We start from the raw sequence: 23,317 nt of genomic DNA on the forward strand, positions 1-23,317 counted from the left end.
TAGCCTAACATCATCCAAAAAGATAAACTCATACAATTATCAAATCCAAAAATTACAAAAGTAAGTTTATTATCTTGACCTGGAATAATATTTTGTAATTTCATTCAAAGTGGAAATAAAGAGAGGTAGCTAGACATTGGCAAAATATGGAAGTTGACATAACATTACTTCAATTTCTCAGGACAACTTCTTTAGATATTTTTCTCTTGCAAAAGCAGGTAGGAAATAAATCTATGAAGATGCGCAACTCAAAGAGCAGATAGAGAAACAATGCATAAATCTTAAGATATTACATTAGAGTTCTATAAGAGGAACACTTGTTATGTTTTTCTGAACTAATAACCACAAAAATAAGCATAGCACAGAAGTGCTACTCTTAATATTTTTATGTAACAAGTAAAATCTAAAGAGAACCAAAAATTCAAAGGAAAGTGGAAGAATAGAAGTTACTGATCTGCTTTTGCAAAAGCTGGAAAATGCCAAAGCCATCACTGAATTACTTTCCACTTAAAAATTGAAATTACCATTATTCATAAATCATTACTAACAGTCCCTAAATTCGATGAATATTATCAAGGGTTACGCTCTTTTCTTTAAAATCAACGAATTTGGTATGCCTCAAGTAGATCTGAACAAACACATTACTAAAAGAAAAAGAAAAAATGTCATTTCACATACTTGGATGTGGGACCATTCCAGTTCTTAGCATTTCCTTCATTCACTGAATAAATCTTCCTTTTCTTAGGAATCTGCATGTGGGAAGCAATGTAATGATCTTGCTAAACAAAAAGATGCATCAATCCCAAATAACAAAAAACAAACAAACAGAAAATCATAAATTGAAATGTCGATAGGTCAAGAACTCAAAATATCAAATAGCAGAAGGGTAGATAAGCTTAAGTTTAAGTAGAGGCAAGTTCAGAGACAAAAGGGACATAGGATGTTATTATGCTAAAACAACTTCAGATGACATGATGTCTAGCATTCTCGCAAAGAGAGCATATTTTACATATTAAACTATTATAATTATAAATTTAGGTTGATTAGTTCATCAATAAGTTATCACAGATTCAATTATGGGAACTGTAAAAGGGTCAATAAAAATCACATGATCTCTAAATGGTTTTCACACTTACATACTTTTGTTGTAAAATACATTCAGTCTTAATACAAGGTTGTTGTTTGATCTCGATACTTCTAATTTTATTATGTTTGGTCATATTTTACAACAAGGCACTGCAGAGTCAAATTGTTCTTACACAATAGGTCAACAAACCTATTCATCTTTATCATCAGTATTAGTTCCTTTATATACTTCTATCTTTTAGTCCATCAAATGTTCAATTTTCTCCTCTTTAAATAATTGCGCACCAATATTTATATTGATAATTAAAGCAAACCTAGCATACAGGCACGGATACAAACACCAGAAAATTAAGCAATTTACCCTCTAAGATGGTTCAGAATTTCTGAATATCATCTGCCAAAAGTCTGTACAATTACCAGCTAAAACAAATAATTAACTAAATTTGCAATTCCACATGCATATTAAAGTAATGAGGAAAAAAGAAACCGTGAAGTACTGGAAAGATTTTTAACATACCTCTTCCAAAACATGTCAAGATCCTTTAGTTTTCTTTTTCCATCTCTCACAATTCCCTAAACTTAGCCATTTTCAGTCCAAGATAATTCACGTAATACCATCAAGAAGACAAAGACTATTAATTCAAGGAATTCAATAGAAGCATCGTCACATTGAAGTAGTTTCAAAACCACATTATAGACTCTTTAAAGATCATACCTCTTGGTGTTTGGTGATATGACCCTAGACACTTGAAAGATGTTATATTAGAAAGTTGGCCTTTTGCACATTAATTTTATAGAACTTCAACCATGGTCGTGCTCAAAGGTATTCAATTCTCATGATAGCAAAGTTAGAGCATTGGAATTTGAGCTAGATTCTTTTGCAGTGATAAGAAAAGTGTAATCATCATAATGAAATAAAGTTAGTCATATCAACTTGATTCTTTTACTTTCTTCTTACCTAGTAGTATTGGACATGACGAGTAAGAGCGCAGACCCATAGTCTTTCATTGATAAAGACAAAGAAGAAAAAACTTGCAAGGAATAAAAGATGAAAACATGTGCTGCTATTATAAAATTGGACATAACCAAAGAAAGAAGAAGTTGCTTTGGAAGAGAATATTTCTCCTAAAAACTGTTGATTAATTTTAGCGCGAGAGACAAACGTGAATTCAACTTCCTTGCATAATTAAGTTGTTTAAGGAATATCATCAAATACCTTAGCAAAATAAAAAATGAACCAGAAACTCAGTTAACCCAATTAATCTAATTTCAGTTTATCGAATCTGTTTTTTAGTTTAAGAGTGTGAACTAACAAATTACATTATCTATTAAATCATTTGACAAAAAACAATAAGAATAACTGAGGGGAACATGAAAATAGATATCACAAAGCAGATAAAGTATATATATATATGTTAAAACAATTTCAGATGGCATGATGTCTAGCATTCTCACAAAAGAATGGGTATTTTACACATAACATATTAATGTATACTATACCAAAATATAATTATAAATTGAGGATTGATTGGTAACATATATATATATATATATATATATATATATATATATATATATATAAAAGAATCATGAAAGTTTTAATTAATCTAAAACTCATAAACAAACGAACGAGCATACGAATACATTCTTCAGGACCGAAGACACCTAGTTACGGTGTATGTTGCATGTATCACATATTCAATGGAACGTACTGTAATTCATATCCATATATCATATAATAGTCTTTTGGAAAAGGAATGGGAAATGTAAAGAGTCAATAACGGTGAATCATACATCATCGATCTCGGTGTAAATAGTTTTCATCAGGATACGATGAACATACTTTTGTTTGTAAAAATAAATCAGTCAACGTCTTAATACAAGGTTGTTGTTTGATCTTCGACTTCCATAACTACTTTTAAAATTTTAAAACTATGTTTGAGGGTTCATATTTTCCAAAACAACAAGGCACTTTGCAGCTAAGTCAAATGATGATAGAAAATATTGAGAGGAATATTCACAATAGAGTCAAATACACAAACTAGAAAGTTCTATTCATCGATGTTTATCATGAGTACGCCCGTCGATGTGAGCGATTTGCGGACTCTAGTTCCTTTATATCAAATCGCAAACGTTTTATCTTGTTAAAGACTTCCTTCCGAGAGGTGTAGTAGAGTATCAGTTCCTTCATATGCTTTTATCTTTTAGTCCATCAATGTTCAATCTTCTCCTCTTTAAATAATTGCACACCAATATGTATATTGATAATTAAAGCAAACCTAGCATATAGGCACAGACACAAACACCAGAAAATTAAGCAATTTACCCTCTAAGATGGTTCAGAATTTCTGAATATCATCTGCCAAAAGTTGGTACAATTACCAGCTAAAACAAATAATTAACTAAATTTGTAATTCCACATGCATATTAAAGTAATGAGGAAAAAAGAAACCATGAAGTACAGGAAAGATTTTTAACATACCTCTTCCAAAACATGTCAAGATGTTTTAATTTTCTTTTTCCATCTCTCACAGTTCCCTAAACTTAGCCATTTTCCGTCCAAGATAATTTACGTAATACCATCAAGAAGACAAAGACTATTAATTCAAGGAATTCAATAGAAGCATCGTCACGTTGAAGTAGTTTCAAAACCACATTATAGACTCTTTATATCATACCTCTTGGTGTTTGGTGATATGACCCTAGACACTTGATAGATGTTATATTGGAGATTGGCCTTTTGCACATTAATTTTATAGAACTTCAACCATGGTCGTGCTCAAAGGTATTCAATTCTCGTTATAGCAAAGCTAGAGCATTGGAATTTGAGCTAGATTCTTTTGCAGTGATAAGAAAAGTGTAATCATCATAATGAAATAAAGTTAGTCATATCAACTTGATTCTTTTACTTTCTTCTTACCTAGTAGTATTGGACATGACGAGTAAGAGTGCAGACCCGCAGTCTTTCATTGATAAAGACAAAGAAGAAAAAACTTGCAAGGAATAAAAGATGAAAACATGTGTTGTTATTATAAAATTGGACATAACCAAAGAAAGAAGAAGTTGCTTTGGAAGAGAATATTTCTCCTAAAAACTGTTGATTAATTTTAGCGCGAGAGACAAACGTGAATTCAACTTCCTTGCATAATTAAGTTGTTTAAGGAATATCATCAAATACCTTAGCAAAATAAAAAATGAACCAGAAACTCAGTTAACCCAATTAATCTATTTCAGTTTATCAAATCTGTTTTTTAGTTTAAGAGTGTGAACTGACAAATTACATTATCTATTAAATCATTTGACAAAAAACAATAAGAATAACTGAGGGAACATGAAAATAGATACTCTCTCCGTCTCAATTTATGTGAACTTTTTTGAAGTACGAGGGTCAAACTTTATAACTTTGACCGTAAATTTTGACATAAAATTTTCAAGTTTGTAAAATAAAATTATATATTTAGAAACTACCTAAAAAGTACCATAAGTCATGATAATCTATAATTCAAATAATTTAGAAAAAATATGATAAAAACATGGTCAAAAAATCACCTCGAAGACTCCCCAAATGGTTTAAATTGAAACAGAGGGAGTATATCACAAAGCAGATAAAGCACAGATTGAATATCAAAGGAAACACAAAACAAACAGAGAAGGAAAGACAACTTAAATAAAGGAACTAACTTTGGGATGTCAAATAAATCCTAATGTTAATCCATGAAATGTATTCAGTCGTCTTAATGTTACATTAGGCTACATTTAACATGTTTTGTCTTCACTTAATAAGGGATGTATTTGTTGGAGGATTCTTGTCACAATTAATTCAAGGAAAACCCATCATAATTTGTGTAAGAGCAGGCTGTTACGCATCAAACATTATCATCCAGAGGTACGGATGCACATACCCTGAGAAATTAGATTTTGCATAAAATAATTCTTATTTTTTGGTTTCCAATATTATGCCTTACTTGAGAGAACATATTCTCAGGTTCTATTATTTTCAACTCGACCGAGTAATTCCAAATTTTGGGCTTATTATTCTCAAACTTTTGGCTTGTTGTAAGGAATTTTGGTTGCCTTTTGATATCATTTGAGAATAACATTCTATTAGAAAAATTAAATTGTTTCCTGCGCCAATTTGTTTATTACTGTATTTTGCAAAATAACCAAGAGTGGTGTCAACATGTGATCTTTCTAGCAAATTAACCCCATTTTGCAACCAATTTTATTCCCTCATTCTCTTGTTCATCAATCGCGTGCAAAAGATATAGTAATAAAGAATTACTTATAAAAATTATGATTGAATTAAATTATTAATGGATGACATATTTAGATTATTTTGCATAGTTCAGTATAAGATTTAATTCTTTTACCGTTATTAAATGTTAAACACATAGCAGTAAATTAATTATGCTAAGTTAGTTGTGTTAGTCAATGAAGACATATATAAACTAGAGGGAGTCAAACTCTAAGGTTTATGTTATTTGGTCTAATTCTTTTATCGCTTTACTAGAAGTTTGACAAATGAATTTATTCATGGAGGTCGCATCGTCAAATTATGAAGAAGAAATAGGTGGCTATAGTTTTTAAATTTGATTAGAAGAAAATGACCCTTCACAATTTTTTGTGTATTATTTTAGATTTTTTATGTATAAAATAAAATAAAAAAATTTTAAAAAATGAATTTATAAAAAGCTACAAATTTATTATAATACTATTCACTACTAAACTTTGTACTAACTTTTTCTACGTGTGACCGTATAACTTTCATCAAAAGAAGTTTAAATAATCTTATAGATTATTCTTGTTCAAGCATAATGCCAAAACTTCTTCATTTTATCTGCACGTGACTTCTATGATTATGGTCCCCTAAGGTTTTAACACTTATGTTGTCTTGTTGGAGACATAGCTTTGTTTCATATTTTATTGTCGATAAGAACAACTACATGTTTGATGAAATTATTTCTTCATGTTATAGTGCAATTATTTCCTTTAGATATTTACAGCGTCAATCATACAGTAATTGAGAAATCAATAAAATTTGAATTTATTTAATTATACACATCGACACCAATTGAAACAAACATGAGATTTTTACAGTTTTTGAAGCTAATGTATGAAATTAAAGGAGGTGATATTTTAACAACAAACTTATTTACGTTGTGAATCTTTGAGAACACGTGTAGTAATTTTTTCAAAATTTTGAGTCGGAAATGTCTAATATGTCATTTTATCATGATTCAATTGCTCAATCGAAACAAGTCATAGTTTGAGTATTTAAGTAAAATTTAGTGACAAATTTGAGGAGTTGTAAATTAATATTATTTGATACATACATGCTATGGAATATGAATATTAGCTGCTGTTCCTCATAACTCTTTCCGTTTTCGGATAGACGGTAATAAAATCCAAGAAGTTCAATTCCATATCCAAATTTTCTCAAATTACATTCAAACTACAATTACCAACTTTATCCAAATGTTCTCAAATTAACCCCAATTACCAATTTTCCTTACCGGAATCAAACTTTCTCATCAAAATCAAATCACCACGGACCATAACAATCATCATCGTCAACCACCACAACCTCCACCACCTTCACCACCACCGATCAACAACCAAACAATGATAAATTAGTTGTTTGGTCGCTGGTTAGGAAGTAAGTTATTCATGTATTAAAACCAGCATAACTAATGCTATCATATTTGATACTCCCTCTGTCCCAATTTATGTGGCACTTTTCGCTTCGCGAGATTCAAATTGCATGAACTTTGACCAATATTTTAAGATGTAGTTTTTCACCAAATTGATATTGGAAAAGTAGCAACCTATAGTACTTTTTCATGTAATTTTCAAATATATGAATTTTAATGTTAAAATATTGAGTTAATCTAATTCAATTTAGCTTCAAAGTTTAGTCAAATTGACTCTCGAAAAGCGAAAACTGCCACATAAATTGAGACAGAGGGAGTAGTATTTTAGTTGCTATGTATAAAATTTAGCATATTAATTACGGTATTTGGTTATCTGTTTATAATTCCACATAACTAATACATGTATAAGTTATGAGTAAATCTATGTATTATTTTATACAGGATAGAAAATGAAATAACTAATACATGAATAACTAAATTCTGCATAACTAATCCCTACATTATTAATACCTATATAACAACAACCAAACATTTCGGTCCGATCCTATCACACTGACATTCGTATTTTATAGTCAGAGGTGAAATTTTTAAATTTTTGAAAGACGAACAACTACTAAACCATTTGTCAAAGATGTTTTCATTAATCAAGAATGAAAGTTGCGGACTCGAAGACGAGACCCCTATATATTTAATAGTATTATTATTAGATACATGCTATGGATATCCTATTAGAACTCTTTCCGTTTCTGGATAGACGTTATTACTAGTTCTTTGCAAATATAAAAATCCAAAACTTTTAACTTCCACACCCAAATGTTCTCAAATTGATCAATCCCACCCCAATCAACTTACAATTACCAAATTTCCTAACTGGAATCAACCTTCATCATCAAAATCAACCATCACGAACCACCACAACCTCCACCACCACCACCACCACCAAACAATAATAGACAAGAGATTGTTTGGTTGCTGGTTAAGAAGTAAGTTATTCGTGTATAAAAATCAACATAAATAATACTCCTTATGGATCAAAAAGAGTGTCCACTTAGTCATTTGCACACCCCTTAAGAAAATACTAACTTCTAGACAAAAATAGGTAATTTGACTAAACTGTCCCTAATTAAATAGGTATTGAAATTTGATCCCATAACACTTAATAGTGGCAAATCTGGAAAAGTAAGATTAATTTTTTCTTGATTTGTTAAGTAGACACTCTTTTTTATCCGGAGGGAGTACAATGTTTGGTAGTATTTTAGTTGTTATATATAAAATTCAGCATATTAATACGGTATTTGGTTACTTATTTACAATTCTACATAATTACGACAACAATATACACAATATAATCCATAAATGTGGTTTGTCCAGAGTAGAGTGTACGCATCCCGTAACATACCTTGAGAGGTAGAGAGGCTATTTTCAATAAACTCTCGCCTCAAGAAAAAACACTTCAAAGAAGGTCAGACAAAAATTAACAAAAGTAATGAAGTCATGGCAATATACACAATCCTACATAACTAGTATAGCAGAAAAATTAACAAATATATATGAATGACTAAATCTTGCATAACTAATCTCTACATTACTAATACCTATATAACTCTAACCGACAACCAAACTGCTCATAATCGTATTATTAAATACGCATGTTATGATGATATGGATATCCTATTAGATTAGCTGCTGTTCCTCAAACTCTTTCCGTTATTACTTCTTTGCAAATATATAAAATCCAATTTTATAACTGGCACATCCAAGTGTTCTCAAATTGATCAATACCATCCCCAATCAAACTACAATCGGAAAGTACAATTAACCCCAATTACCAAATTTCCTGAACCGGAATCAAAACTTCATCATCAAAATCAAAATCAAACCATCATGAACCACCACAATCACCACCGTCAACCACTACTAATACAACCAATCAACCACCAAACAATAATAACTTATGGGGTTGTTTGCTAAGAAGTAAGTTATTCATGGGATGAGATCAATGAGGATAGAAAGCCAATATAGAACTTGGCCAACAGATTGCCCAACCCAACCCTTTATTTAACTAGGGTTGAAATTTAAGATTTCTTTAGCCCATATGAAGTGAGGCTCAAAGTCAAACCTCTCTTGGCTTTCTCTTAAACCTCAAGGGTATTTGAGGGCCCTTGAGGGCGTAAAAGAATAATAAATTAATTAATTTTTTTTAAAAATATAAGTAAATTAAACCAAAAGATAAAAAATTAATGAGAAAAGAATAGTAATTAGAAACTCGAGTAATACTTTTTAGTCTTAGAATTTATATTATGTTTAATTTCTTTTGAACGTGATCTGAATTAGTGATTAAAAATAATAATTTATATTTGTTCTCTTGAATCTTTTCTTCTATGATATGGATTTGCGCAAGAATGGGTGGTAGAAGATTCTATTTCATATTGCAAAAGTTTCATGTTCAAATTATACCAAAAATCACTTAGAAAATGTTATTTTGGAAGATGAAAAAACTTAAAGGGCTGGCCCATCCTAACCCCTTGACTCGCTTAGTTTGGGTTAGGTCGCCATTTTGCAGTTCTTCGATTGAAAGACAAAGGCCCCGTCTAGCCTCTTTTAATTCGTTGGCCCTTTAAGGTTGGGTTGGGCCAGCCCATTTTGACACCTCTAAGCAAGGATTCCGATGGGACACTAATTCCACCATTTTAGTGGAAACGGTGGCATAAAATAATCTCGAGACTGGTTAATATCCATTATCAAATGGAGAATAAAATAACTCTGCATCTTATCTCGGAATTATTATCCTTATCTCACTAACCAAACGATTCCTAATAATATTACTCCTCTGTCCCAATTTATGTGGCACCGTTGAAATTTCAAAAGTCAATTAAGTTTATTTTTTATCGGAATTTCTTTATATGCCTTTTAAATATCTTAAGTTGCCAATTATTGTGAATTATAGTACTTTTTACGTAGTATTCAAATATATAAAATTTAATTCAAAAAACTTAAAGCTTCCACCTCAATATTTACATCAAAGTTTAGAAATTTGAATTTTCAAATTTTAACTGCATCACATAAATTGAGACAGAGTGAGTATTAGATACATGTTATTAGGGGTGGGAATAGTCGGTATATACCGATTACCATACCGAAGTCGAAATTTTCTATATCGGGATTCTTGTATTATGATATTTAGTATGGTATTTGATATGCATTTTTAAAAGGGTGAAAATAATTTTCACCCCCAACTTTGCTTTAAAAATCAAACTCCCTCCTCAACTTTGAACAATAGTCATTCTCCCCACTTTATCCTAGCAATGTCTATTTTACCCTTGTCATTTTCAATCTTCCATCTATGTAATACCTTTTTATATTATATAAAATTTATTTTTATGTAAATTCATATTATAAGTAGAATAATCCTTTTATGAATTTATCACAAAAGCTAATGTTACTTTTTATGATTGATATTTTAATACACACACATGCACACACTCACTCGCATATTACCTGTTATTTTAACATATATATGTATATTTAAGTCTCACTTCTCTCTTGTTCTCTATTGTCAATATATAAATGAGTTTTGTTGTCACTAATGGAATATTTTTAATTAGAATTTAAAATTCATTTATAATATAAATAGATGATCTTTAGGAATTTGTTATGGAATATACCTCTATTTTATTAATTATTTTGTATTATCTACATTGAAAGATATTTATAAAGTTATTATTATCGGTTATTTTTACTTGCATAAATAAATATCAGAGTTTTGATTATTATTAATAAAAAGGAATTATTTTTCTTCTCATTTATTTCATTATAAAATGGCATTAAGTTATGTACTCAACTAGTATTTCTCATCTTTCTTTTTCCGTCTCAAAAGTGATAATTTTTTTTATAGGAAACCTTTTACATAAATTAAAGAGATAAAAAGAATCATGATTTTAAAGAAGTAAAAGTAAAAAAGATAAGTTGATAATGTAAGGGTAAAATAGGAATTCAAAAAAATTAATTAGGATAAAAGGGGGAGAATGATTATTGTTCAAAGTTAAGGGGAGAATGTTACATCCGGCATTTTTGCGTATTCGAAAATTTGGAAATAACCTTGACTTATGAGGAATAAGGTCATGTTTGGATATTTTTTTATATGTGAATGTTGCTTATGGAAGTATGGATGCGGGGATATCGAGCAAGACTAAGGGCAACAATTGGGATTTTGGAAATTCGTTTTATGAATTACGCAAAGTAGCCAAATTGTTGGGCCAAAAAAAAAAAATAGAAAACTAGGCCCAAAGAAGGGGTGGCCGGCCAACTTGTGGCCCAAACCCATAAGTTGATCAAATTTTTACCATGTGCCAATTATATAAGGATGATTATCTTGGAAACTTCAAGAGAACAAAGGAGAAATCAAGAACAAAAAAAAAAAAGGCCTTCGCCAAGAGAGAAAGAGAAAGAAGAAAAGAAAAAAAAATTTCCAAGCCCTTTAAGTTAATCCAAAAATCTTGTTCTTCTTGAATTAGTAACAAGCTCAAGACGCTCTTCGACGTGGTATAATTGGTTAAGCAAGAAAACTACGTTTGCGACAAGTTGGAATTTGAGGAAAAAGGTAAGAATTCTATGTTTTATGTTATGGGAGATGTGAGTATGTTATAATGATTAGAATTAGACGAGAATTATGAAAGTGTGGTGTGTGTGTGCATGGCGTATGTGTGTGTGAAAAAGCATGTTGGCCGTGAGCCATATGGATATGGAAGAGAAATGAATTCAAGTTTAATTAGTTTGTTAGTTGTGTTGTTGTGATCTTAGTAATGCAAACAAAGGTTTAATGACTTGAAATGGCATTGAAGTTGCTTGTATGTGATTATGGGAATTTATGTGAATTTTATATGATTTTTATATAATGATGGAAGTAAGGTTCTAAATGTGAATTATGATTGTTGCTAATAAGTTTGTAGGATAGGCAATGTGATTTGGAGGTTTTGTTGTGTTTGTGGAAGAGTTGGATGGAATATGGAATTGGTGGAAATACATGAATTCATAAATAATGTATAGAATGTTATTGGAATATGTTTGAATGATATTGAAGTAGTTGATGCATATGGAAAATGTTGGTATTAGTTTGATTATGTGAAGTTTGGATGAAAATTATTGAACTATGTAGTAAGGGGACTTTTTGTGCCATAATATAGTTTATGATGGTTGTTGATGATTGTTGTTGTTGTTGTTGATATTTTGAGCTTCAGAGATGATTCTCGGGGTGTTATATATATGGAAATCTTCCGAAATTTCGGTAGGCAAACATGGATTTAACTTGAATTCTTAAAGCTTGTAACTCCCATTTGGTAATTATGACCAATTGTGAGATTTTGGTAAAAACGGGAGTGGAGCTCGGACGGACGTAAGACGCGAATAAGGTATGTAAAGCCTACCTTTCCTTCTTTTGGCATGTCTGAGTCATACTAGGTGAAGATCGGAACCTCGGGAATAGTCTGCTCTTGGAAACCCGAGTTTGATTTCGCATACTATTCATTCATTGTGCAATTGAACTAAAATCCTCATCTTTGGTTAAAAGAATGCTTAAACCTTTGTAACGGTTACTTGATGTATCCGAATCGCTCACGGAACCTTTATGGATGGCTTTAGGGAGCCTAATCTTTGTCTATGTTCGCCGCCTCGACTTGACCCGAGGTAGGCCCCGCGGCCCCGAGACTCTTGTAATGCTCCATTCGACTTATTCTCGTACAACATTTACGGGACGGTTGTTGAACTACCTCATTATGTTCTATAATATACTTTGTTGTGTAACAACGTTACTAATATAATTATTGCTTCGGTTTTCCAAAGATGGCTTCGGAAACGCGTTTGTGGTTCACTAATGATTTTTTTAAATAACTAGTTGTGCACAAAGAAACATAAAATTGATTTTTATTTTCTAAACTTTCTAAACCTTTCGAAAGGGGGTGCGAGGCTTTACTATTTTATCTCATTTACTACTTATGTTTACGTTATCATTACTAATATGCCGAAGGGGAACGGGCTATTTTTATTATTATGCCGGAAGCGCATGCCGCAAGGGCCATCGTTCCTACGCGGAGCGGGCATGCCGAAAGGGGCCATTATTGATATCGAGCGGAAGCGGTTGCCGGGGGTTATCATAATTTTGCCGGAAGCGGCACGTGTGATGTATTGCATTACTCTTTTAGAAAAAGTGTTCTAGATTGCATTATTTACTTAAAGCTTGTTTGGGACTCTGTGTATTTATTTATGTGTTCCAAGCGAAGGCTGCCAGTATTACGGATTGATTGTGATTTCTTCCTTCCTAAATTGCGCGGTGATTATTATCTATCCTCGCTTTACATATTCGATACATATTCCGTACGGCCCGCTTCCTTCAGTGCGTTCATGCCGCCGAGGTACGGGGACGCGACTTGGCGATCCGGTACTTAGGGGGATTCGACTCACAGAAGTCGGACAACTCCACTCGTTAGGTTGTTCTATTTTGGTATAATTTTGTGTATATATTCGGTAAGTCGTACTTTTAGACGTACGCGAACGATGTGGGTCTTTGTAGAGTCTTTGTTTGGTTTCGTCGGACACTATGTTATTGTACGAAAATGCGTAGCCTCTTCGCCCGCCTTGTCTTGTACAATGTATATATTTGTGTATGTGCGTATTTGTCGGCACGTTTAAGACGCTTGAGTTATAAATCGACTTTAGTATTTTATCGAGAATCTCAAAAAAAAAAACTATTGATCGCCATATTCGAGTGTAAGTAGTAAAGGTTGAGTTCTCAGACGGGGTAAGCCCGGTCACTTGTCATGGCCCTAGGTTGGGTCGTGACAGAGAATTTGATCTGTAAAGCAAAATTAGGAAATGAAAATCATTTTCACCCATTTTTAAAAACATGTAGAGCCTGTTTGGAAAGCCACCTGGTAATTGGAATTGGTGTAATTACAACGATCTGTTTGTTTATCATAATGTAAGTACAGTGTAATTACAAGCGCGCTGTTTGGTTGCACAAGTGTAATTACACAGTTAGTTTAATTTAAAAATAAAATTTAATTATAAAAAAATTAAAATTAATATTTAAAAAATATGTGCCTTTATAAATGATATTAAATTAGTTATTTAATAATACATTGTTTCTTAAAAATATGTTAATTAATAATCATATATTTGTAACTAATATTGTCAAAAACAATTGATATATAATTGAAATTAATAATATTTTAATTTTAATTGATTATAAAACTTAAAAGCATACCTTTTTTGTGAGAACATCATGGGATTGGATGTTTGACAAAAAAAGAATATTTATAAATATAATGCCATACTATTCAATGGGTAAAAATTAAAAATGCCATACTATTCAAATGTTTGACAATAATTCTATCATTTGTAAGTGAAAAATAAACAATACTTACGATGTGAAATAACAAGTTAATAGCATTTCAAAAACAAATTAAAACGAAATAAACTAAAAATAACCGTAATTACGAGGTGTAATGTACCCAATTCTATTTATGAGAATTGGAGAGTGTATTACATCGTCTCAATTACACCCGATTCCCACCTAACTGTATAATTATCTGGTCAAACAAACAGGCCAAAGTGTGTAATTATACCCAATTCCAATTACCTGGGTGGCTTTCCAAACAGGCCCGTAATGGTAATTTTTCTTGTAAAACCTGAAAATCAAAATTACCTACCGTACCATCCTACTAGTTGAGCTGCTGTTCCTCAACATCTTTCCGTTTTTGGATCGACGTTGCAATTTGCAAATATAATATATTAACTTCCACACCCAAATGTTCTCAAATTGATCAATATCACCCCTGAAACTACAATTACAAAATCAAATCAAAACTTTATCATCATCATCATCATCAAAACCAAAAATTCCACCACCATGGACCACCGTCAACCACCACAAATAAACCACCAAACAACAACCTCAATCCTCAAACAATCAACCACAACATTTCTCTCAAACACCCTCTTATTCTTCTTCCTTTCCACTTTAATCCTCACTTTTCATTCCAATCTCCAAAACGGTACCCATTACATCACTTCCTTAATCGATCACAACCCTTCTTTAAAATCCCTCTTATCTCACATTAACCTAAATTCCAATTCACCTGACCCGAAATCCCTCAATTCGGGTCGAAATCAACAAAATCGACGCCCTTTTCTTCATTTATCTCGTGTTGGAACCCTAGATGATGATTTCTTTTCTAGTGATTCTGATTTTGAGAAATCACTGTTTTACCCTTCTATTAAACAAAACCCTAATTTTACCTACCTGGTTCTTGACCCGAATTTAGGGTTTTCGGGTCAAGAAAATAAAATCATTGATAATGGGGTTTTTTGGAATAAAGTTGTTAGAAATGGGTTTATTTCATTTAAGGAGAAAACAACAAATAATAATAATAGTGAGAATGAAAATGAAAATGAAAAGGGTGTTGTTGATTTGCAATTCTTGATAAAGGGTATTGAAAATAATGATGCCACGTCATTGTTGTTTCTTGTTAGTTTGTTATCTGGTGCTTATGCTTATGTTGTGTTAGCTTTTTTGGTTACTTATACTTGGGTACATGGGATTGTGTTTTTGCAAGTGTTGGATAATGTGTTAGGGAATTATCGGTCGGTTTTTAGGACTGCTTGGGAAGGTTCTAATTTGGGTTTAAGGAGGTTATCGGGGTTTGTTTTGATGAGGTGGGCGGTAAGGGATGCGTTAGCTCAATTATTGGGTATTTGGGTTTTTGGAGAAATCGAGGATCAATATGCGTTTTTTAAGGTTTTCGTTAGGATGAAATTGATGCCCTTTTCGGATGTTGCGCCGTGGGTTAAAGGGTATGAGAAGGAAAGCTTTTGTTTTGTTGTATCGTGGTTTTTGGTTGAGTTGGTAGTGGGGTTTATTTTTGCGGTTGATTCTTGGGTTTCGATTGTTGATTCGAGGAAAAGTGGTAGGGAGGTTGTTAAAGAAGGGTGTCATTTGTTGGGTATTATGGTGTATCCTGCTATAGGAATTAAATGTTGGGAAGTTTTGATTTGTGGATGGTGTACGAGATGGTTATTGGGTCGATTATTTGGAGAAGTGTTTGCATTGGCGTTTCAGTCTGTTATGGAAGTTTATTTCATGGTAGCTTGGTTGACATTTTACTTGGCTGCAAGGTATAATGATGCTTCCTCAGTTGGGAGGACATTTGGTCGAAGAGAATTGGAAGGCTTTCTCGAGGGCGTTAGATGATACTTGGTGGGAATTTTGCTAAAGATTCATTGAAAGAAGCTTTCACTGGATGGACTGTCGCGCCGGTGGGGTAATCTTTTTGTGCTTTTGACGTTCAATGCTTCGAAATTCTGAGTCAGCACAGCATTGTTTAAGAAGTCACCAGCTACGCTTTGTATTTACTCTGTTCTGAGGCAATTTGACTTGTATATTTCATGGGAATTCTTGTTGACTATTCCATGTCCGTTTCAGAGTATATGATTTACCATACAAGTCTTTCATGGTGATGAAACCTGAAAACTAGTTGTAATTGTTGTACTTTTCTTTTTTACCACTAAGGGTAAGAGATTAGGTGAGCCCTCCTCTTTTTTTTTTTTGATCACGTTTCTGTTGTAGATTCCATTGTTTCTAAGTAAGTTTGATTTGTATAATGATACATGGTTATCGTTGAACTAAACCTTTCCACTCCTCTCCATGGAAAAGATCAAACTAAAGCTTCCAGTAGCCAGTTTGAACTTTCTTTTGGTTAATGTTTGAACATTGGACATTTGTTGCTTGAAGTTTTTAGGATTCAAGTGATTCTTTACCTTGTAATTTTGGAAGAATTTAATATTTGAAGAATTAGTGCTATTGAGTAAATGCTAAAAAAAATCTCATGTTTGCTTGAGAAGAATTCATATTGTTCCTTTTTCATTTTCTGGCTAGATGGTTCCACTTTTTCTTTCTTTTTTCTGCCCCTTGCTTGCTTAGTTACAGAAAAAAACAACGCTGTGCCTCCTTAAAGAACCAATAAGGTGTCTACAAACTGAAATAGGGTTTTAATACTTTTATCTCTTAAAAAACTAGGTGGTTCTGGTAATTCACATATCAAAGTTTGTCTTCCCTAGCATGTATAGGCTTTAGAGTCAGGTAAGGAATCCTATTTCTGGTAGGATGTATGGTGTGGGCACTCAACTCTGACAGACGAGTTTCCTCACTTGTTCCATATTACAATGATTTGAGGAATAAGGAGGCGACAGTAGCTGAGCTTCTTAGAAGAGATGGATGCTAAGTGTTCAATGTAGGGAAACAAGTGTCTGGAACGTTGTGGTTGTATCAAATGAAAGTGACGAGGTAACCTGGAGAGCACAATGATGTTTTCAGTGTCAAATTTGCTACAACTCACTAACAGAAGGGAACAGATCGGTCGTGTTGAACACAGCACACAAAACTTTGCTTTTTAAAAAACATTGTTCTTCAGCTTGTTCTTGTTCAACTTGGCACCTTTACAAGAAGTTACTTATTATGCTTCTCTCGCTATATCTTTACCTTCATAGGAGTTCACTTGCAATCATAGATTGCCTCACCCTTCTGTATCTGTTGTATGTACATTAGTGGGTGGATCTCTCAGCTTTTAGAAATTTCGTGTTCAGCTAAGTATGTTTTGGAATATGTTATGTGTGTGTATATATATATATATATATATATATATATATATATATGTCAGCATTTTGTTACTTGGACCATTATAAGCATATTTTTTTTTAAGAGTGTTGTTCTATAGGCTATCGTAGAGATATTCCTGAATCCCTTCGTTGAAATCTCTGTTGAAAGAACAACTTCTAATTCGTCTCATGCTTCACTGAACCTTTTCTGTTAGAAGTTAGTAGATACAGTATATAGAACACTGTTAAGCTAGCTCCATCAGGATGTCATGTCATCAGCAACTTGTTCTGAGTTTTGATAACCGGATACATCATTCTCCTGTTGTAAATTTTGTTTTCTAAAAGTCTCTGTTTTTCCATTAGAGTTATGTAAAGAGTTTGTACAATGATAACAATATCAGTAATTGATGGCTTAGTTGAAAATGGTGGATTTGGTTCACGGACAGAATGAAGAGGCATAACACATGTCCAGCTGAGTGATCTTGGACGAATGATCCCTAGAGAAGTCATTCCAAGTCCCAAACAGTTTTCATTCTACGTTCCATCAACAGGGTGTTAAAGCTCAGGATAATTATTATCAATTTTCTAGTAATTTTTTCACATGTTTGGCTGATGTCACATAATAAATATATAAGATAAGACAGAGGTAACTGAAATACCTCTCAATATTATTACAGTAACAATTTTGATGTAAAACTTGGTAATCCATAAGTTCTCCATGTGGTAGTCAAAGTTAGAATGGTCTTTTAGAACTCTAATTTAGAGAGGCTCTCATTCCTAACTGCTGGTCCTACTCTAATTCAGAGAGCATCAGCCACTTGTTTTTGCGCTACCAGGTTACTATGCAATTGTGGCAGCTTTTCTCAAGTATGATTGGTTTGCAATGGGTCCAAGGTCAAGAAAATATTTGCTGAGCTGTTGGCACAGAAAAGGCCTCTAGAGAAGCTACTGTGGTTACTACACCTGCATGTATTCGGCAGACTGTCTGGACGGAAAGAAACAGAAGATATTTTGAAGGTTCTGCTAGCTCCACCAACAAAATAAAGTCTAATTGTATATTTTTTGTTTTGCTTATGGTGTAGGATGGAACACGTAGATGAGGCTGAAACAGTTCCGCAAACATTAGAATCCCTACAAGATTAGACGGGGCACACTATTGTTGTTTGTTCCTTTTCTACATTATACAGTTCCAACAGCACATCCTTTGTGCTTTTCTAATTTATAAAATTGCTTTACCTTCTCAGAAAAAAATGTTGCTTATATTGGGATCCAAAAATGTTTGGAATGACTCATGTAGTCCTACTTGTGTAACAGACATGCTCAAAAGGTGATAGAACCTATGCTACCTCTTGCTATTTTAGCTCCATTTTACGAAAGCTGATTGCTCAATATTAGTCATCTTGAATTGCTACCTAAGAGGTCTTAGCAATCACATGCACACTTCCATAATAATTTTTGATGTTGATAAATTGGAGGAATATTGGTTTTTACTTTGATAGTTCAAGACAGACCCTTTTTTTTTTTTGGATCCAGAAACTCATTTTCTGATTTGAATTTGCAAGTGGCATAGTTGGCCTAATTACCTAGGTCTTTATTTGAAAGATTTTACCCGATCACCGAAAGTGGTCTGCAACAATAACTATAAGTTTTGGAGTAGTACTTTGAATTTACTAATTTTCTTTACCATGGACAAGTGTCTTTGTCCTTCTATGTTTCAGTCTCACTAACTTGTCCCAGAAAATTGTTTCCTTGACCAAATTTTGTCACTTCAAGTTTATAACAGATTATCCCCTTTTCCAGGGAGGTGGTCAGGTTCGCAGGTTTTATTTTTCTTGGTAGTTGTTGGCATGTTACATTATCTCTATGCTGTTAGATGGATTGATGTACTTTGTGGAATTCCTTGCTTGGGACTGACAATACAAATTGGTGCTGATACTTTATAGCTGGAAGGCTGGATCTGACAATAAAGATTGGCTCTAAGCTAGAGATTGGGTTGAGACATTTCTTGCAATCACGAAAAGTCTTAGTAGATTAATAATATTGAAGTAGAATATTACTCTATTTATTTGGTATTTCTCTCTACTTATGAGCAGATTGTTCTATTTTGAAACTCTACTTTTGTGCATTCCGATTCTTTAGACTTTGACTTGTTCACCATCAGTTCGTGGGAAGACTAAATTTTAGCATTTTCCCACTTATTTTGCTAATACTTAAGTGTAGTTAACATATAACAAAATTTGCACTCTGAAGGAAATTCCCGTTCCCAGGGTGCTTGAATACTGTTATGTATATCACCTGATGTGATTTCGGTCTTTAGCTCATTCCTTGCTTTTTGAACTTGACTATTCTGTGGTCTAGGTGGTTTGAGAGTTAGTTTACAGTCTACATCTAGCAATCTCTTTCACTACAAAGAAGCTCATTTTTCTTTCTCATTTTGATCAGTGGAACAGGTATGGGATTTTTTCAACTTTCTCCAACATATCCTTTTTTTCATACCGTCTCTTCTTCATAGATGCATATTCCTTTTTTCATCTGTTCCTTTCTTGATAGTTGCATTATCAAACTCGAAGCAATAGAAAGGGTTTGATCTTAGAATGGCAACATTTAACGACACCTTCAAGGTATGACTTAACCAACTAAGTGACATGTTTGGTGAGAAAGCACCTAACTCAGCAGCAAGTTAAGAATGAAAAAAATAATGTTAGAAGACAAAAAAAATTACGGGTCGCGAATCTGATCAACTTCACTCTATGAAACTTCTGGTAGTCTTGAAGATGGTGTGCTTCTTGAAATACCACCGTGTTGGTTACATAAGACCAGTAGGATAGAATAGAATTCAATAGCGTTATCACTTTCTTACCAACTGTTATTTCATCAACATACCGCATCTATTATATCTTCTGTGTTTGTAATATCCTGCTCGGTTTCTTTTCAAGATTATGCCTATTATGGCTCGTCTTTCTGGTCTTGCTTCAAAATATCTTCATGCTTAAGGTTCATAGGTTGCCTGAACTTGTTCTGTATCTCCAGTGTTAACCTCTTACTCACCTTTCAGGGATTATCCGACCATATTTGTCAACTTCACAACGTTCCTTGTTCTTGGTATTTAGCTATGTTTTAACATTTCGTCAGGAGGTAATGTACTTTGGAATTTACAGAGTTTGCTAGTTAGACTGCTTGTGCCTCCACGTTCAGTTCTGAATGATGATATTTTGCGGATTTCCCTCTGGTGTTCACTGCCTGTTTTACCCGGTGGCTGGGTCCCGTTTGTTGAGCTGAGTTTTCCCCCCTTCCTTCATATGATTATGGATGGTTTGGCGTTAATCTTCCATTGATACATGCATATTACAAAGTTTGCATCCACCATTTACTTAATCAGTAATTTCCACTATAGCCAAGCAACTTAGAGCGTGTTTCTTTCATTTGTTTTATGCTGTTTGTATATTTCCTGGTTCAGAATTGTGAATCTGTGTAAACGCATAGGCTGTAGGTAACACCGCAGTTCATTTAAGCTCCTACTCCAGAAGATATTTGTTAAAGTTGTGTGGCCATCTCATCAAAAAGCTTAAACCGTTAGAGAGAGCACACTTTTATTTATTTAAAATTATGTCTTCAACATTTAAATGTGGAAAGGTCCTGCAAAAGCTGGTCTTCCACAATTTGTCTCGAGTATTTGCGACTGCAGTGACTTGTTTCACGCTTTTGGTATTTTTCATGCTTTCACTCATAGGCTTGTATCTTTTCCATTTGTTTCTGTGGAATTAGTTAATCCATTCAAAGGAATTTGTGAAATGGATGATTATGTTTGATAGTTCTTTATTTTTTTTTTAAAAATGAATTTAGCTCATCATGTTAAATTTGGACTTGGTTGATTTTAGAACTCTTTTAGATAAAAAATAATGTCATCTTGCAATTCCTTTTCTTGTTAATCTCATCTATCTCCGGTTGCATTGTGCAAGTTGTCTGGATTCTTTGAAGCTTCACTAGTATGTAGGCTCTGTAACACCCTACCCTAGCAGTATCACACTCCCCTATTGAAGAATTCCTCCATCCAATACTAAAAATAACTAGCATCCATCTATGGCTAGGAAAAGTTGTTTTGAAGATCCCAATACAAGTTAGAGTTGTTTTGACTTGCACAGATCTATAGAGTAAAATGTTTAAATAGATGGGATCTTCACCTAAATAGCCGGCCAGATTCATTGTTTACTTTTCCTAGCCATAGATGGATGCTGGTTATTTTTAGTGTAAGTGGTTGGATGGACGGTTATTTAGGTTAATTCTTCAATAGGGGTGGGAGATATAATTGAATTATGAAATAGTTGAATTTGTTGAAAAGATGTTACATCAAGATTGAAATAATATAAAGTAATAATAGTTTGAACTGTTGGAGGGAAAAAAATATATTTCCATTTAAGTAAATAGGTCAAACTTTTCGTGAGGCGCCTAATGGGGCAGTAAGTGTAACTAAATGGTGTGGAGAATATAATAATGAATGTAAAACCATTCTTAGTTTTAGGAATAGTTTCTGATTTAGTCCTATGGGGCTCTTATAGTCAATTATTTTCCTGGAAAAGTAATAAAAGGGGAATTGGATGAGTGATAAAGAAACATTCTGCCAGTTCACCTTCGGAATTTGGGAGAACTTTTTATCCCTTACAGTTCTTTCTATATATTTTGGTTCCATTTACACAACTTTCCCCTCTTTACTTTAATGTGTCATAAGAAATAGTCGCTTACGTTACTTACCCTGATATACTTTAATTTGTTATTAGTAGTAAGTTGATGGCTAAGAGTAGCTAAAATCTTGAGTTAGATATAGATCTGTCATAAGAGATGGAACATTCAGCTTTCAACTCTGCTTGCGACCAGAACAGAGGATTGATTAGTTGTCTTTTCAAAAATCTTCATTTTTCATTTGAAACGGATTGCTTTGGGTGCTTGCTCTTGTACCTAAAATAAATAAATAAATAAAAGTCTCACATCTCAAAGTTTAAGATGAGACAATTAACACAATTCAACATGTTCAATAAGTACTATTAGTTTAGGCGTAAGTTTTGGTTCGTTAACCCACACAACTTTTCACATATTTGGCTTAAAAAAAGGAATTATGTCTGCACGTACGGTGCCGTGTTTCACACTTAAAATAAATAAATAAATGTGTCCAAATTCTAACAATTTAAGCTTTTAGATCTGCAGGTTCATCTACTCTTGTTATTTGGTTAACACAATGTAAGAAGAAAGGATACTTATCGTGGCACTGTCAACTTCTTGGATCTGATACAACATTGAGACTGTTTATCCTCCTCTATTATGGAGGTTTACTTTTCCTTGCTACATTATTGTCCTGTTGATTAAAATGGCTGTGGAGCTGTTGGGCTGTTTGTCAGATGCTTTATACAAACTTGGCTTGTATTGCTTGGTTTTTTCTTTTCCTTCCTTGGCTGAATACATCGACAACCCCTTTAATTTATCAGTAATTTTTTTTAGTCACTTGAACTACGACCTGTTCCAATTTAGCACCGAAACACATGGAAAAGTATGTGCGCTTGTTTACAAGCGTCCATTACGTAAATAAGTTAATCACATAAAATATGCCACCTCCTTTAATTGTACACATTGGCTTTAATTGGAAGAGGCCTAGTCTCTAGAGGAACAAGCTTGAGTTTTTCGACTTATTGAAGCTAATGCATATAATAAATCAAAGGATGTGATATATTTTAAGTGGTTAACTTATCTACGTAATAAATGCTTAAGAACACACATAAGCTTTTCCAAAATTTGAGTTGGAAGTCTCTAACAAGAACACTTTATCATGTGTTCATGTGCTCAATCGGAACAGGTCGTAGTTCGAGTGTCTAAATGAAATTTACTGGCAAGTTTAAGGGGCTGCCGATGTATTCCGCCTTTCCCCTTCTTTCAATGGATGGATG

At 33.1% G+C, this 23,317-nt stretch overlaps 1 protein-coding gene across 1 annotated transcript; it reads left to right on the forward strand.

The window, feature by feature from the left end:
- Nucleotides 1-14,538: 14,538 nt before the first annotated feature.
- LOC132057309 (uncharacterized) lies at nt 14,539-16,417 on the forward strand. The gene has a single exon (XM_059449849.1). It carries the CDS (start codon nt 14,641-14,643, stop codon nt 15,979-15,981), a length of 1,341 nt encoding a protein of 446 aa, XP_059305832.1. The 5' UTR covers nt 14,539-14,640; the 3' UTR covers nt 15,982-16,417.
- Nucleotides 16,418-23,317: the final 6,900 nt, after the last annotated feature.

This window comes from Lycium ferocissimum, chromosome 5 (assembly GCF_029784015.1).
Source record: "Lycium ferocissimum isolate CSIRO_LF1 chromosome 5, AGI_CSIRO_Lferr_CH_V1, whole genome shotgun sequence".
NCBI classification, from domain to species: Eukaryota; Viridiplantae; Streptophyta; class Magnoliopsida; order Solanales; family Solanaceae; genus Lycium; species Lycium ferocissimum.